The 17,910-nt window shown below is 50.2% G+C and overlaps 1 protein-coding gene across 3 annotated transcripts in view; it reads left to right on the top strand.

The window, feature by feature from the left end:
* Positions 1 to 7,958: 7,958 nt before the first annotated feature.
* ADAM8 (ADAM metallopeptidase domain 8) overlaps positions 7,959 to 17,910 on the top strand; it is a 99,867-nt gene continuing 89,915 nt past the window's right edge. For all 3 annotated transcript variants that reach the window (XM_073353122.1, XM_073353123.1, XM_073353124.1), the window contains exons 1-2: positions 7,959 to 8,087; positions 14,942 to 15,051. In XM_073353122.1, coding sequence (XP_073209223.1) covers positions 8,036 to 8,087; positions 14,942 to 15,051 — 162 coding nt within the window. In that variant the 5' untranslated portion in view covers positions 7,959 to 8,035. The remainder of the gene's footprint in view (positions 8,088 to 14,941; positions 15,052 to 17,910) is intronic.

The raw sequence follows: 17,910 nt of genomic DNA on the forward strand, positions 1-17,910 counted from the left end.
CCGCAGGGCAATCCAACCCCAAGGAGTAGAGCCCTTTGTTCCTGCTCTTCAAGGGTGCGGTGACTGTCCTAGGACCAGTGGCCCTGGGTTCTTTGTTCTCAGTCCTCTAGCAGGTGGCCAGGTGCATAAACCTCTATGACTTGCTACAAGAGGGAGCCAGCTAAGGCTAGACACTACTCCCACAGCCAGGCCAGGGGAGCTAGGAGAAGAGGAAGGGAACAGGCAGGAAACCAAGGAATCAAATGAGGAGTTAACCAAACCCACAGCAACACAGACTGAAGCCTGCAGAGCAGGTCAGTCTAATCGTAATGCATGCTTTTAAGCCTTACTGCAGGCCTTGTCCGGGATAGTGTTGACACGAGGGGCTGGGGTCCCTTCCAGCTGGAGCGAGTCCCTGGCTGCCGGGCGCTGCTCTCTGGGTGAGAGAACCAACCAAGATGGAGTGTCAGAGCCGTGCATCAGGGAGCCACTCCATTGCTGTGCAGCTGCTCTAACCCAGCACCCTGCAGCCAGTGCTCACCTTGGGCAGCGGGCACAGCTCACAGTCCAGCCACCTGCTGGCTCTCTAGGCCCTGCCATCGGTCATCCTACCTTCCCTTGGACTTCTGGCCCAGCCCCCACAGGCTGTGTGTGTCCCTCGAGCACAGGCAGGTTTGGTGCCATTCTCTTCTCCCCTCCGTGTGCCCCTGGCCGGAGAGGGCTGCTTTCCTCCAGCCCTTGAGCTGGCAAGAGGGTTACACGTACACAAGGTGACAGCCAGCTGGCTGCTGCAGAGGGAGATGAAAGGGCCTGACATTTCAAGATGGGCCTGAACCAAATCCAACCACTGGAACCTGCCAGCTTTGGGGAATTTGGGGCCTTGAGCCAGCTTGGAAACTAGGTACCTTCCAGCCCCTCACCAGGAGCCTTGCCTTGCCACCCCTCCCCTGAGCGTGGCTGCCTCTGCACTTTGGCCTCCCTGTCTCTCACTGGGTGGATTGTGGCTGCCAAGACAACCCGCTGCTACTGGAATCGTGCACTGAGGGGCAGGGGCTGGGGACTCAGAGGGAGCCAGGTGCAGTGCAGTCAAGGGCAGGAACTTGGTTGGGGGGGGCAGGGTCAGTCCAGTGTGGGGAAGGGGCTGAGAGTTCAGGGGGAGCCAGGGCCAGTTGAGTGTGAGGCAGAGGCCAGGGGGGGGGGGGGCAGGGGGAGACAGAGAGAGACAGAGTATGACAAAGTGGGAATTTTTTGTAATATTTTTATGACGCCTATGTGTGCCTCAGTTTACGTCTGCACTTTGCATTGCTACTAGTGGCAGGAAAAGAGTTAAGTCTGCTCTTGGGGCAGTGCAGGACATGGGGGTGGGCTGTTACATTGCTGTCTGGGCCTCAGTGAACAGGGTCCTTAAGGAACTGGCTCAAATTGACCCCATGTCAATGCAGAATCCCAAAGAGACAACAGAAATCGGAACAGTCACCTAGGAAACAACAAGCAGGAGGAAGGAGCTGTTATCCCCACTTCTCAGCAGGGAAGCAGAAGAGAGACCAGCTTGAGAACAAAGGCCTGAAACTTGACCAGCAGGGGATAAAGAGTAGGAGGCTGGAGGAAGCTGGCTGCTCTCTTGTGGGGCTAACACAAGAGTCAGAGAGACAGAGCCTGAAATGGAGTTCACTACAGCTTGGTTGATGGTTTGCTCTACTGGATCCGAATGGACCATGCTTTAACTTTCCTTTCTCTATGCTAACCTAAGGCTTCCCAATGCTGTGTCCAGCTGATTAATAGCTTTTTTCAAACAGTGGGGTTTGTTTGGTGTCACTGCAAATACGGACTGGGGTACATCAGTCCCTGCAGTGTATACAAGTCTCTACTAGGCATCTATCTCAATTGGGCTCACAGGGCAGAGCGAGTGGCATGAAGCAGGAGTGCTGGAGCCCAGAAGCACCACCCTAATCCTTGCTGACGCAGGCCAGGCACTGATTTCCCCTGCTGACAGTTCAGACACTTCCCCCAGTCAGATGGATCTGTAGGCTGTGCTTTAATCTAGTCACACATGGGGCTTCCTGTTCCTCTTCTTCAGACTGCAAGTGGTATTTCTCCTTATACGGACTTGCCAGAGTAGCCTGGCTGCATGGGCACATTCTGTGTTCTTACATGAATTCACCTGAGTTTGCCATTTTAACATTGGGCAGTCAGGAACCGCTGAGTACCTCTGCTATAAAACTACTTTGTACTGAGCTCGAGGGTCTGGTTTGACATTCATTTGCTATTCCCCCAGTTCCATTGTCACAAATCAATCTGTTGTAGAACTTTGCTTGAGATATTAAGAGACCCAACCAGGAACTCTGCTTCTGCATCTACACCCCACAGCTTTGTCCTCCAACTCTGAACACCTGTATATATTTTGCTCCTGTATTCCTCGGTTGTTCATGCTGACATTGAGGGGCTTGCAAAAATGGTTATTACTGCATATGTGAGGGTGACCCTTCCCCACAATCACCTTGCTTTGACCTGGTTATCAGTTATAGCACAAGTAATTCAGTCTTGTTAGTCCTCAGCTGATCCCAGAAGGGTCTTTAATCTAGCTGACAAAAACAGAACAAGAGCCAATGGCTGGAAGGAGAAGTCAGAAAAGTTCCAACTAGAAATAAGAGTCAAATTTTTGGAGTCTGGCATCCCAAAGCACTTCAGGGATGACGTGGGAATTTTCTGTAATATTTTTATGTCTTCAATGAATGCCTCCATTTCCCTCTGTACAATGCATTGCTACCTAGTGGGACGAGTGCAGGAGACAGGAAATATGTAAGTCACCTAACTTTGGGGGGAATGATGCGATCATTAAAGAACTGGTTGAAACAAACCCAAATCAACAGAGGATCCAGAAAGACAAAGAGATCCATCCCCCCATGACCGAACAAGCAATACCTAGCAGTAGACTGAATTGGAGAACAAAGAAGAAAAGGTGTCAGGTGGGTGGAATAAGAGCTGCCCTTTGGAGGGACTCAGGAGGTCTCACCTGGGACTGAGGACAGAGACTAGGAGAGAACCAGAGATGGAGTCCATCACAGCTCAGCTGGCTCCTGGCATTGGCTTGCAGACACGCCAACTCTCACGAATTAATGGTGAGAAACGCGATTTCTAAGTAAATTTAAGCCTGAATCATGATCTCGCAATAGAACTCTCAAATGTGTCAATTTTTTTTTTCAGCCACTGCTGAGAGTTCTATCCTGAGAAAGATCATGAGTCAGGCTTAATCCTTTTACTGAGAAATCGCTGCCAGCCCCAGCCCTGGGCGGCCGGGACACCTGCTGTTGGGGTTCCCCTGCCAGCCTGGGAAGTGGGTGAGGGGACCCCACTGCAGGCCCCCCGGGCCTGAGGAGGATGAAGAACCCCAAGAGGAGCAGAGATGAGGCTGGGAGGGTTGAACTCTAGCCTGGGGGCTGCAGTGAAGCTGAAGTGAGGAGGGTGGGGGTGGGGGTGCTGTATTGATGGTGGGTTCTGAGCAGATGGGGTGAGTGCTGGAAGGGTGCGCTGAGGGCTGTGGGGGTCAATGGGGTAGGGGGACTGAAGTGATGGGGTGGTGATGATGGAGGCTGAAGGGCTGAATTGAGGGCATTGGGTGGGGACAGAACTGATGGGGAATTGGGGGACAGGACTAATTGCTCGGCAGGAGAGGGGCAGATGTGGGGGTGAGTGCTCCTGCAGCTGGGGCCAAAATCACTTTATCCAGCACATGTGGGAGAGTGGGCACCACTAACTGTCACAAGACATCCCCTGCCCATTCCAGGGTGAGTCCAAAAATCGAGAGACTGACCTAAAAACCAAAATATAATTAAAAAAAAAATCTCATGATTTCTGGGGGTCCGACTTGTGATTGTTGATCTCTTGAAATTGGCAATACTAGGCTTAGCCAGCATGGATGATGGTTTAACCGTTGCCTCTCTGTGTGCTCACCTACAGAGGTTCAACTTCTGTAGCCAGGGGACTGATCTATGGTTCCCTTGTTTTGCAAAGGCTGCCTGTGTCTATCCATACTCCCTGAGAGTACTGGGCCAGAGGGGCCCAGCACATGGCTCCCACAGGACTCTGGCTGACCTGAATTTGCTGCAGAGATCCCTGGAAAGGGAGAGGGGTCGCTGGTGCCCTGTAGATTGATCCATGACAGCTTCACAATGGAGTTTTGGGGTATTAGTTACCCAGGATCTCAATGCTTCATTGTGTGGGATTAGAGGAGGAGCTGGCCTGTGATGGTGGAAATACAGCTGCGGGCCAACACCAATTAATCCACCAGCACCTGTGCATGAGCCCCTATGTACTAACATGGGAATGAAATAGGCAAGGGGTGGGGATGGAAAGAGCTCCAATAGGGGACTGGGGGGGGGCAATGTAGGGTGAGACGGGGTGGGAGGGAGATAGTTCTGGCATATCCTCTGCACCATCCTTGTTCCAGCCAAATCCCTGCCTCTGTTCCTGCCCCACGTCCTGTTCCGGCCATAAGGACACTGCTGCAGACTGGGAGGAGCGATGGCTCCATAGAATCATAGAATATCAGGGTTGGAAGGGACCTCAGGAAGTCATCTAGTCCAACCTCCTGCTCAAAGCAGGACCAATCCCCAATTAAATCATCCCAGCCAGGGCTTTGTCAAGCCTGACCTTAAAAACTTCTAAGAAAGGAGATTCTACCACCTCCCTAGGTAACGCATTCCAGTGTTTCACCACCCTCCTAGTGAAAAAGTTTTTCCTAATATCCAACCTAAACCTCCCCCACTGCAACTTGAGACCATTACTCCTTGTCCTGTCCTCTTCTACCACTGAGAATAGTCTAGAACCATCCTCTCTGGAACCACCTCTCAGGTAGTTGAAAGCAGCTATCAAATCCCCCCTCATTCTTCTCTTCCGCAGACTAAACAATCCCAGTTCCCTCAGCCTCTCAAGTCATGTGTTCCAGACCCCTAATCATTTTTGTTGCCCTTCGCTGGACTCTCTCCAATTTATCCACATCCTTCTTGTAATGTGGGGCCCAAAACTGGACACAGTACTCCAGATGAGGCCTCACCAATGTCGAATAGAGGGGGACGATCACGTCCCTCGGTCTGCTCGCTATGCCCCTACTTATACATCCCAAAATGCCATTGGCCTTCTTGGCAACAAGGGCACACTGCTGACTCATATCCAGCTTCTCGTCCACTGTCACCCCTAGGTCCTTTTCCGCAGAACTGATGCCTAGCCATTCGGTCCCTAGTCTTAGCTGTGCATTGGGTTCTTCCGTCCTAAGTGCAGGACCCTGCACTTATCCTTATTGAACCTCACCAGATTTCTTTTGGCCCAATCCTCCAATTTGTCTAGGTCCCTCTGTATCCTATCCCTGCCCTCCAGCGTATCTACCACTCCTCCCAGTTTAGTATCATCCGCAAATTTGCTGAGAGTGCAATCCACACCATCCTCCAGATCATTTATGAAGATATTGAACAAAACCGGCCCCAGGACCAACCCCTGGGGCACTCCACTTGACACCGGCTGCCAACTAGACATGGAGCCATTGATCACTACCCGTTGAGCCCGACAATCTAGCCAACTTTCTACCCACCTTATAGTGCATTCATCCAGCCCATACTTCTTTAACTTGCTGACAAGAATACTGTGGGAGACCGTGTCAAAAGCTTTGCTAAAGTCAAGAAACAATACATCCACTGCTTTCCCTTCATCCACAGAACCAGTAATCTCATCATAGAAGGCGATTAGATTAGTCAGGCATGACCTTCCCTTGGTGAATCCATGCTGACTGTTCCTGATCACTTTCCTCTCATGTAAGTGCTTCAGGATTGATTCTTTGAGGACCTGCTCCATGATTTTTCCAGGGACTGAAGTGAGGCTGACTGGCCTGTAGTTCCCAGGATCCTCCTTCTTCCCTTTTTTAAAGATTGGCACTACATTAACCTTTTTCCAGTCATCCGGGACTTCCCCCGTTCGCCACGAGTTTTCAAAGATAATGGCCAATGGCTCTGCAATCACAGCCGCCAATTCCTTTAGCTCTCTCGGATGCAACTCGTCCGGCCCCATGGACTTGTGCATGTCCAGCTTTTCTAAATAGTCTCTAACCACCTCTTTCTCCACAGAGGGCTGGCCATCTATTCTCCATGTTGTGATGCCCAGCGCAGCAGTCTGGGAGCTGACCTTGTTCGTGAAGACAGAAGCAAAAAAAGCATTGAGTACATTAGCTTTTTCCACATCCTCTGTCACTAGGTTGCCTCCCTCATTCATTAAGGAGACCACACTTTCCTTGGCTTTCTTCTTGTTGCCAACATACCTGAAGAAACCCTTCTTGTTACTCTTGACATCTCTCACTAGCTGCAGCTCCAGGTGCGATTTGGCCCTCCTGATTTCATTCCTACATGCCCGAGCAATATTTTTATACTCTTCCCGGGTCATATGTCCAGCCTTCCACTTCTTGTAAGCTTCTTTTTTATGTTTAAGATCCGCTAGGATTTCACCGTTAAGCCAAGCTGGTCGCCTGCCATATTTACTATTCTTTCGACACATGGGGATGGTTTGTCCCTGTAACCTCAACAGGGATTCCTTGAAATACAGCCAGCTCTCCTGGACTCCTTTCCCCTTCATGTTAGTCCCCCAGGGGATCCTACCCATCCGTTCCCTGAGGGAGTCGAAGTCTGCTTTCCTGAAGTCCAGGGTCCGTATCCTGCTGCTTACCTTTCTTCCCTGTGTCAGGATCCTGAACTCAACCAACTCATGGTCACTGCCTCCCAGATTCCCATCCACTTTTGCTTCCCCCACTAATTCTTCCCGGTTTGTGAGCAGCAGGTCAAGAAAAGCTCCCCCCCCTAGTTGGCTCCTCTAGCACTTGCACCAGGAAATTGTCCCCTACGCTTTCCAAAAACTTCCTGGATTGTCTATGCACCGCTGTATTGCTCTCCCAGCAGATATCAGGAAAATTAAAGTCACCCATGAGAATCAGGGCGTGCGAACTAGTAGCTTCTGCGAGCTGCCGGAAGAAAGCCTCATCCACCTCATCCCCCTGGTCCGGTGGTCTATAGCAGACTCCCACCACTACATCACTCTTGTTGCTCACACTTCTAAACTTAATCCAGACACACTCAGGTTTTTCTGCAGTTTCATACCGGAGCTCTGAGCAGTCATACTGCTCCCTTACATACAGTGCTACTCCCCTACCTTTTCTGCCCTGCCTGTCCTTCCTGAACAGTTTATAACCATGGTCAGTGTGTGGGGTAGGGAGGTGCTAGGCTGGGTCAGGGATGCATCAGTGTACAGGATGGGGAGGAGCTGGGAGAGGGGGTCAGTGTATGTGGGGGGCCAGAGATGGGGGATCAGTGGGGGGGGCAGGGAGGGGCCTTGGAAGAGGAGTCAGTGTGAGGTGCAGGGGTGGGTCAGTGTGCAGGATGGGGCCAGAGAAGGCAAGGTCTGTGTGCAGTGCTGGTGGGGCAATGTGTGGGTGGGAGGTGGGGGAGGGTGTATCAGTGTACAAGGTGGAGACAAGTGCCAGGGAAGGGGAGTGTCAGTGTGGGACAGGATGCAGTGTGGGGTTGGATAGTCTGGGCAGGGGGGTCAGTGTGCAGGGTGGGGATGGGTAGTCTGGGCTGGGGGGGGGTTCAGTGAGCAGGTAGGTAGTCTGGGCGTAGGTAGTCTGGGCAGCGGGGTCAGTGTGCAGGGTGAGTCGGCTCAGTGTGCGGGTGAGTAGTGTGGGCAGGGGGGTCAGTGTGCAGGGTGAGGATGGGTATTCAGGGTAGAGGGGTCAGTGAGCAGGGGGAGGGATGTCAGTGTGCAGGCAGGGGGTGGGTAGTTGGGGTGGGTACTCCGGGCAGCGGGGCAGTGTTCAGTGTGGGGAAGGGGGGCAGTTTCGGGCAGGGGGTGGGGCCGGCCCAGGGAGGGGCCGCTGGGGGGGGGTAGGCTCGGCCCCCTCAGTTTCCTGGGCGGGAGGCTGAGTCAGGCGGGGCTGAGTCAGACGGAGCCGGGGCCGCTGGCAGAGAGGAGCGCACCGCACCGCACCGCACCGCTCCGCACCTCAGCGCGGGGAAGCCGCGCCATGGCCCGGACGCTCGCCCTGCTGGCGCTGTGCATGGCGCTGGGACGCCGTGGTGAGTGCGCTCGCTGCCCCCTGCAGCCGGCGCTGGGCGCGGCGGGCTCCGTCGGGGAACTTGCGCTGTAGCCGCGGCGGCGCGTCTGGACGGGCTCGGGCTGCGCTTCCCGCCCGCCCGCTCGGAGGGGCGTCGGGGCCATGAGGTGCCGGAGGGCGGCCGGTCCGGGTCTGTTCAGTGCGGGGACTGGCCGCCGGGGCGGGGCGGGCCGGGCCGTGGTCTCAGGAAATGGGGAACTGGGGCCATGTGCTGGCTGTTCAGGGCGTCGGACTCTGCCTGGTTCATTCTCGAGCTGGGCGATTGCTGCCCCATGCGGCCAGGGAAGCGGGTAGGGGTTGTGCAGCTGTGTGCTGGGCTTGGGGGTGGAGGGGACAAGCCGGTATGGAGCAGGTTGCTGTCCAGTGTTGGTGGTTTTGGGTTATGATTTTGGCGGTTGGCAAACTTTTCCTGAGTGGCACAAGTGAGGGAAGGGAAATGGCGATTTTTCAGACGTGTGTATTTCAGCAAAACTGACAGGTATTCATAGGACAAAGAAGAGGTGCTTTTCTAGCAAGAGGGCTTTCTCCTTGCCACCTTGCAAAGGCCGGCTGCAACCAGTGATAGTATTGGAAGGTCTAACACAAATACATTTGCAAGAATTTTAGTATAAAGGTTGCTAGCAGCTGTCTGTATGATTTCACTGCTGATAATTTTTTTCAGAAACACTTAGCTAATATATTTACCCCATTGTTCCAAACTGCCCACAAAGGACCAGAAGCCACAAATGCTTCACCCAGATGCCAAAACCTCTGGCTTTGCCTCTCAACTTCAAAGGGCTTGAGTCTACGCTTAAAACACTACAGCTGCGGCACTGTAGCGCTTCAGTGTAGACACCAGCTCCACCAACGGGAGGGGTTCTCCTGTCACTTGTAGTTAGTCTACCTCCCAAAGAGGCCATAGCTAGTTCTTCTGTCAACCTAGCCCTGTCTACATGGGGATTTAGGGTGGCTTAACTGCCCTGCTCAGGGGTGTGGATTTTTCACACCCTTCTGCAATGTAGTTATGCCAACCGAATTTTCTAGTGTAACCAGGCCTCAGATGTCACTGCAAAAATCTTTCTTATATTGAAAATTTAAACTATGTAGACAGCATAAAATAAGTGAACCTATCAAAATAATGGGGCTGGAGCACTGAGTTTATTATACATTTTCTCACTTATTCCATTAAAAACCTCAGTTTTTTAGTGAAATAGCTGCATAATTTGCAGTGCACTCAGTAATGAATTGGTGGTAATGTGACGCATATGGGAAACAATTCTTCAGACTTACCTTCACGCAACAAATTATGCTTACTTAACTCAAACCATTTTTTAAGACAGCCTAGTTAAGGGGAGGACAAACTACAGTCTGCAGGCCGGATCCGGCCTGTCAGGGCTTTCAATCCGTCCCGCGGGATTGCCAGCCCCATGGCGCAGTAGGGCTAAGGCAGGCTCCTTGCCTGCCCTGGCCCGGCGTTGCTCCTGGAAGCAACTGGCACCATGTCCCTGCGACCCCTGGGGGAGGGGAGGAGGCAGAGGGCTCTGTGCACTGCCCTCACCTGCAGGCACCGCCCCCCTGCAGCTCCCATTGGCTGGGAACAGGGAACCGTGGTCAATGGGAGCTTTGGGTGTGGTACCCACAGGCGAGGGCAGGATGCGGCGGAGCTGCCTGCCCTACCCCACCCCCAGGACCCACCGCCTGACATGCTGGCCACTTCCGGGAGTGGGGCAGGGGCAGGGCCAGGGCAGGCAGGGAGCCTGCCTTAGCCCTGCTGCACGCCTCTGCCACCCTGGAGCCACTTGAGGTAAGCGGCGCCGGGCCAGAGCCCGCACCCCAAACTCCTGCACCTCACACCCCAACTCCCTCCTATACCCTTCCTGCACCCCAACCCCCTGCCCTGAGCCCTTTCCTGTACCCCGCATCCCCCCTGCACACCAACCCCTTGCCCTGAGCCCCTTGCTGCACCCCACAATCCCTGCCACACTCAACACTCCCTGCCCCAGCCCTACATTCATTGCCCTGCATACAATTTCCCCATCCAGATGTGGCCCTTGGGCCACAAAGTTTGCCCACCCCTGGCCTAGTTAATCTAGTGTGAACTCTTGTTTGCACGCTTTTGAAAATATAGAAGCCTGGCTCATATTGGTCTAACAAGGAATCAGTTTAAATTGGTCCAAGCTAGGTTTAAATTAAATCATAGAATATTAGGGTTGGAAGAGACCTCAGGAGGTCATCTAGTCCAATCCCCTGCTCAAAGCAGGACCAACACTAACTAAATCATCCCAGTCAAGGTTTTGTCAAGCAAGGCCTTGAAAACCTCTAAGGATGGAGATTCCACCACCTCTCTAGGTAACTCTTTCCAGTTCTTCACCACCCTCCTAGTGAAATAGTGTTTCGTAATATCCAACCTAAACCTCTCGCACTGCAACTTGAGACCATTGCACCTTGTTCTGTCATCTACCACCACTGAGAACAGCTGAGCTCCATCCTCTTTGGAACCCCCCTTTAGGTAGTGGAAGGCTGCTATCAAATCCCCCCTCACTCTTCTCTTCTGAAGACTAAATAACCCCAATTCCCTCAGTCTCTCCTCATAAGTCATGTGCCCCAGCCCCCTAATCATTTTCATTGCCCTCCGCTGGACTCTCTCCAATTTGTCCACGTCCCTTCTGTAGTGTGGGGACCAAAACTGGCCACAATACTCCAGGTGTGGCCTCACCAGTGTCAAATAGAGGGGAATGATCACTTCCCTCGATCTGCTGGCAATGCTCCTATTAATACAGCCCAGTATGCCGTTGGCCTTCTTGGCAACAAGGACATACTGCTGACTCATATCCAGCTTCTTGTCCACTGTAATCCCCAGGTCCTTTTCTGCAGAACTGCTGCTTAGCTTGAACCCAGCTTGTAGCGGTGCATGGGATTCTTCCTTCCTAAGTGTAAGACTCTGCACTTGTCTTTGTTGAACCTCATCAGATTTCTTTTGGCCCAATCCTCCAATTTGTCTAGGTCTCTCTGAACCCTATCCCTATCCTCCAGCATATCTACCTCTCCCCCCAGGTTAGTGTCATCTGCGAACTTGCTGCAATTGCTAAATTGCCCACACAGGGGTTTTCAACTGCCTTAACTAGTTCCATTTAGAACCACCCCATTAGGTAAACTAGTACAGCTTTGTGTGAAGAGCAGGCCTCAGAAAGCAAGCTGTTGCATTCATCATTAGCTGGAGTTTCCATATGGCTCCTCACAATGACCCAACCTCAAGGGAACAGAGGCCTGGATCCCTGAAGCAAGTGCTTGAACCTGAAAGTAAATTCCTAGGTTTCAAGGGACCACTGTGATCATCTAGTCCAGTGGTTTTCAGCCTTTTTTCATCTGCAGACCCCTAAAAATTTCAGACATAGTCTGTCCTCCCTCCACTTCCCCCCAGGGTCTGTGGACCACAGATTGAAACCCACTGATCTAGTCTGACTTCTTGTATGTATAACACAGGCCAGAGAACTGCCCCCAAAGAATTCCTTTTGAGCTAGAACATATCTTTAAAAAAAATCCAATCTTGATTTTAAAATGGCCAGTGATGGAGAATCCCTCACAACCTTGGTAAGTTGTTCCAGTGATCAGTTACCCTCAGTGATGAATTTATACCTCATTTCCAGTCTGAATCTGTCTAGGTTCAACTTCAGCCATTGAAAACAACCTTCTAGCCAGCTGCAGACAGATAAAGTCTTTTTGGGTTAGTGTTGTTCCCTTCACTTCTAGAAGCACCCAGGAGTCTGGGAGACAAAGGGCAGACGCCAACAAGCAATAGCTTATTTCTTCTGGTTGCTTCTTCCAACTGTCAGGTATTAGCTCAACTGTGCCTCAGCCATGTAGCTCTCATCCAGCCCCATTTCTGATAGGCCTGCATTGACTGGGCTGGGTGAAATGGGATTATCAAGGTGGCTGAGCTCAGTGTGCAGCAGGCATAGTGAGGCATTTGCTGTGTACCCAAGACCACCAGCCATGGCCCACATAGTACAAGGGCTGGACAAATCAATTCAAGCCTGGTCCATGCTGAAGGAGTTTGTGTCCATGTCAAAGTGTAGCCCTAGTTCCCGGTGGCGTAACACCAGCATTGTCGCAATGCTTTGGTTCTGGTCTGTTCTAGAGGCATGAGCATGGAGGATGAGAGGTAAGAGTTCCTGAGTGCTAATTGTAATTCTGCCTCTGATTTGCTGGGCAGCTTTGGGCAAGTACCTCAGTACCCGCTCTGTAAAAAGGGGATTGCAGTACAGACCTGCCTCCAAGCTGCAGTGTGTGCATCTTCTGTAATGCATGCGTCTCAAGCGTTCTGAACAGGCCAAGTGTGAGCAGCCACATGGTCTCAGGCATGTCTGACTTTCCACAGTTTCCTAGGGCAAGTGGGCCCTTTGCAGAGAACATCCAGCCTCACAGCTGTTTAACTTTAGGACTCTTAGTCTGCACTCCCTGCTGCTGTGGCAGTACATGCGGTAAAGGGCAGTTCTTATGATTTCGTGAGTGGATTGAGTTTATATCTGTCAGCCCAGCCAGTCTTCTGGGTCACCCAGTCATTCATCCAGATAGCCAGGCTGGGATATCTAGGTACCATCTACAGGCTGCTGTTGTGGTTTGACCAGAGAGTGCTGCCAGCAGATGGCTCTCATGTACCCATCTGATCCAGCCCAGATGAGCTGCTGCTTTAGAGAAAGTAGCTACATCATGACAGCCAGAACCGAGCCCGCATTGGCAGTGAGATTGTGACTCACAAATGGGCAGGGGTAGTGAGAAGAGTAGCTTTGGTTCCAGCTCAGGCATGAAATGCACTGTGGGGGAGGCTTGCTTAGCACCAGCAGAACGATGTGGTCTGCTCTCCCTTTGCTATTCATCATCCTGTGGGGATCCCAGTGCTCCAGCAAGGTAACTAACTAACATGGCTAGAGGACATGGGGACTGTTGGCTTCATACAGCTGTCAAACCTGCCAGCATGGGTGATGCTGCTGAAATGTGTGAACAGTGGCCATCGAGTGGCATGCCAGGGTCTAGAGTGTTGCCCCAGAACTTGACAGATTAGAATGGTTTCTAACTCTAAAGCAAAAAGAAAAGGAGTACTTGTGGCACCTTAGAGACTAACCAATTTATTTGAGCATAAGCTTTCGTAAATGCAAAACATCCTACAAAATCCACAACAAAGTATTGCCAACCTCAAGCATTAAAAAATCATGAGTCAGGCCCCAGAAATCATGAGATATTTTTAAAATAATACATTTGGGGTCCTCTGTATTTGCCTTCTGCTTTCTGAACATTTGGGTGTCGCATTTTCAAGCTTTGCTTTGCAGTCAAGAAGCTAGCAACTGGCGTCTTAACAAAATAAAATGAAACCTGAGGTGATGCTGTAATCACCTTGTGACATACCCAGAATACAGACTAATGAGTAGCTGTGTCAACCCTGCCCTCTAACCTGGGGTGCCCTTGACACTGCTTTGCTGCTGTAGCCTCCAGTCTGACCTGTTCACAAACAGCCTCCAGCTATGACTGTGTGTGTGCTGCAGCCAGCCAGCCACACCTCAGTTATACTGCAGGGTGACCCCAACATACCTTCAGTCCTAGATTTTCCCCCAGAAATGTATGTCCTGTACTGCCCAACCCTCTCCTGGACAATACAAATTCATATAAAGTCCATCATTTTATTAATAGAAATAATATGCACACATCTTGTTGTCTCAACTGGAGTTTAAGCTTCAGTTTAAACACTGGATTAGATAAAACAACAAAAAAAGTTTATTAACTACCAAGAGAGAGATTTTAAGTGGGTACAAGTAGTGAGGCATAAAAATCAGAAATGGTCACAGGAAAAGATAAAACACAACTAGCAAAGTTTTTCTCACCACATGCTCTCAATCATCTTACTGGCCAAACTTCTGAGGCCAGAACCCCTTCTTCTGGTTAATGGCTGCTACCTTTGTCCCTTCTTGTGCAGTGAATCAATGGATAGAGAAAGGAGGACGGGACCTTGGGGTATTTGTCCCTCATTTTTATAGTGTCAGCCCCCATCCTTGGGAAACATTTCCAGCTGAGATTCAGGAGACAGAGAAGCTACAGGAAAGAATGTGCTCTGCTACTCTTCCTCACCTGTTTGAGCCTCCTTCATTTTCCTTCCTGCTTGATGACTCTATTTATGGCTTAAATACAAATTAAGCAGAGCACCCATTCCTCTGTTTGAGAAAGACCTGGTTGCCAACCTCGGTTTGGAACATGTGTTAAAATCACTACACAATGGAATCTTACAACTTTTCAATGTTGTCACACACATTTTATCAGGACAGTGTAGATTAGCAAATTATGAGTTTTCAGATGTTACCTTGCAAGACCTACTTTGTACAAATATTATTATAATTGTGTGTAGTCTTGGAGCCTCCACGTATTTTTTCACTCAGTTTAAGATTTTCATTCTCTTTTGTAAAGCTTGGCCTGTCCTTATTCATTTGGGGACACCATCTGGTAAGGGCTTGGTGGCCAAAGACTGCAGAATGCAGGACAGGGGAGCTGCTAGTCCATCTTTGGCATTTCACTGCTGCCTGCTAGTGCCTTGGGCTTGTGTTGGATGTTGCATGCTTTGTGCATACTGTGAGGAAGCAGCAAAACATCAGCCAACAATGAGCAGTGAGGGCAATACGGAGGGGCAGGGAGCTATGAAGCTAGCCTCGCTCCGTCCCCCTCTCTGGGATTAGGAACAAGCCTTAATGGGGTTATTGAGCACAGCTGCTCTACCACCCTGTAACATCATGCAGCACTGTACTCCTCTAGGGAACTCTGCAGAAAGCCCTGACCCTTTGAATGTCTTTACAGGAGTCTTTGCCAGCCCATCGGAGAAACTCACACATGTGGTCCAATATGAAAGGGTGACACCTCGCAGAGTGCCTGCAGCTACTGGGAAAAGAGACCTTTCTGCTCAACTCGTAAGTATCTGTCGCCTCTGAAATATCAGGGGACCTACAAGCCCAGCTCCAACAACCCCAGACTCAGAGGCGGTTAAACGCGGGCCTGGTGCCAACCCCCAGATTAGCCATGCACAGTTCCAGCTTTCCCAGACACTGAGCAGTCGGAGACTGACTTTTGTTTTAGATTAAGCAAAAATAACTGAATATGAGAGAACGTACATTGTGGAATAGGCTACCTCAGTGCTGCCTTGCAGAACTGCAGCTGCCTCTGTAAACAGACAGACACACGGAAAGCTGCAGAACAGAGAAAACAGGATCGCAACACTCACATACTGTTGCTGTCTATGGCCCCAATCAGCATTATATCTGAGCACTTCATAATCTTTAATTTAACCTCACAGCCCCTTGGAAGTGAAGTGACTTGCCTAGTGTGACACAGGAAGGGTGTGACAAAGCCAGGCATTGAACTCAGGCCTCCAGAGTCCCACATTGGCACCCTATCTGCTGGGCCATCCCTCCCTTCCGAACATATACTGAAATCAATAGAGAATGCTGCAGGAAATGCACACTGGTTCAGAGAAAGGAATTCTCTCCCTCTTGATCTGTCTGGCAGGCACCTTGAGTGCACAGTCAGCAAAGATCCAGACTCGGAGTCTTAGTTCCTTTAATGTGACACCCTTATGGGATGAATGACACCAGCTAGTGTGAGCTTTCTGCATCATCTCCATCATAAATGATAGGTTTCAGAGTAGCAGCCGTGTTAGTCTGTATCTGCAAAAAGAAAAGGAGGACTTGTAGCACCTTAGAGACTAACAAATTTATTTGAGCATAAGCTTTCGTGAGCTACAGCTCACTTCATTGGATGCATTCAGTGGAAAATGAATGCATCTGATGAAGTGAGCTGTAGCTCACGAAAGCTTATGCTCAAATAAATTTTTTAGTCTCTAAGGTGCCACAAGTCCTCCTTTTCTTTTTATCATAAATGATGGCACTCTTGAGCGACCAATCAAAGCAGCCTCTTGTTTTGTTTGAGGTCAAAATTAGAATCACTAATGGCAGAATGAAATCTGTGTCAGGAAACAAATTTGGCATCAGCTGAAGAGGCGTGGAACCACTTCCAAAGAATGTAGATTGCCGCAGTGGAAGAGGTTTGTGGATGATGCAGATGGAGAAAACCAAAGGAGAGGAGTGGGGGTGGACCAACAAAGTGCAAGTAGCAATTTGAAACAAGAAAATGGTGCACAAAGAAAAGAAATGAACCCATCAAGTGTAAATGAAAGCAAATACAAAGAAGCAAAGTGGTCTGCCAAGTGGGCAATGAAGAAGGGCAAAGAGAGTGCCCTAGACAATTTGCATGCTGAGCTTGTAAATGACCCACAGCTGGCTGGCAGAAAGTTCTGCAGCATTGAAAAATGGGCCCCAAAGAAAGGAGGATGGTAATGTGACATGGTTTGTGAATGGTGATCAGAGGAGACTGTTAGTAATACCCAAACAAGTGAAGGAAAGGTGGAAACAATACTTTGAGAGTCACTTAAATGAAGCAAACCCTTTGTGGTGTTGTCAACATGTGATCCTAATGCGGTACCTGAGCTTGACATAAGAGGAGGAAGTGGAAATTCAGTCCAGGAGACAAAGACCAATAAGGGAGAGGGACCTGATGAAGTGACAGCAGACTGGTGAAAGTCTTGGGCAAGAGCGGCATGAAATGGATCAAAGTGGTTGAAGCTGTATGACAAGAAAAGACTGGTGCATGTCTGTCCTGGTACCAATATTTAGGAAGGGAAGCTTCCAGGAATTTGGAACTATCGAGGGACAAAGCTGTTGTCACATGGGATGAAGATACTGGAATGTATCTTGGATGCTAGAATTAGAAAAATGCTGGAACCCCTCATTGACCAAGCACAGTGTGGCTTTAGGAAAGGACAAGGCGCAGGGATGCCATGTTTGTAATTTGGCAAGGGATGGAGAAGCAGCTCAAGCACCAGCAGGATAGCTTCTTATGGACCTAGAAAAGGCCTATGATAAAGTGGATGGAAAACAGAGATCCGAACATATTGTGGAACAACAAGTCCCTTTGATGTAGAAGTTGGAATGCACCCGGGGTCGGCCCTCAACTCGCTGCTCTTCATCATTTTGATGGACTGCATCAGCAGGAAGATGTCAGTGGGAAAGGGGGAGAAGCTGCTATATGCAGATGACCTAGCAATAAGGGCCTCCTCAAAAGAAGACCTAGAGAAAATAATAAACCAGTGCTATGATCAACTGGCATCTGATGAAAAGGAGCTTGACTAAGACTGAGGGCATGGGTCAGTAGAGGAGCCACAGGGACACTTGACATAGAGCTTAATGGAGTGGAACTAAACCAGACCGACCAGTTCAAGTACTTTGGCAGCTGGGTTATGGAAAATGGTGAGCTTGAATGTGAGTCCCAGTCCAGACTGAGGAGTGTTGGAAAAGTGTGGAATAACATCTCAAGGGCTGTGTATAACAAACGTCTGCCACTGAGACTGAACTGTGGAGAACAGTGGTGTGCCCTTGTAATGCTATATGGTGCAGAAACATGGCCAAAACAGAGAGGCCAAGTTCAATGCCTACAGGTGTTCGAGATGAGATGTCTTCGTGCCAGAAGAGGAGTTACACAAAGAGAGAGATGTCAAAAGGAAAGTTTTAGGATGTAAGTCCAAGTCCGTGATGTGGCTGACAAAATCCAGGAAATGGGACTTCGCCAGTTCAGATATGTGCAGAGGGTGAATGTAGGGGACTTGGTGAAGATAGCATGGTAGGAAAGAGACCCTGAGGAAGTGATGATGGATGGATCACATCAAAGAAGATGGTAAGCAGGTGGACCTTAATGCTACCACAGACAGACAAAGATGG

This window comes from Lepidochelys kempii, chromosome 7 (assembly GCF_965140265.1).
Source record: "Lepidochelys kempii isolate rLepKem1 chromosome 7, rLepKem1.hap2, whole genome shotgun sequence".
NCBI lineage: Eukaryota > Metazoa > Chordata > Testudines > Cheloniidae > Lepidochelys > Lepidochelys kempii.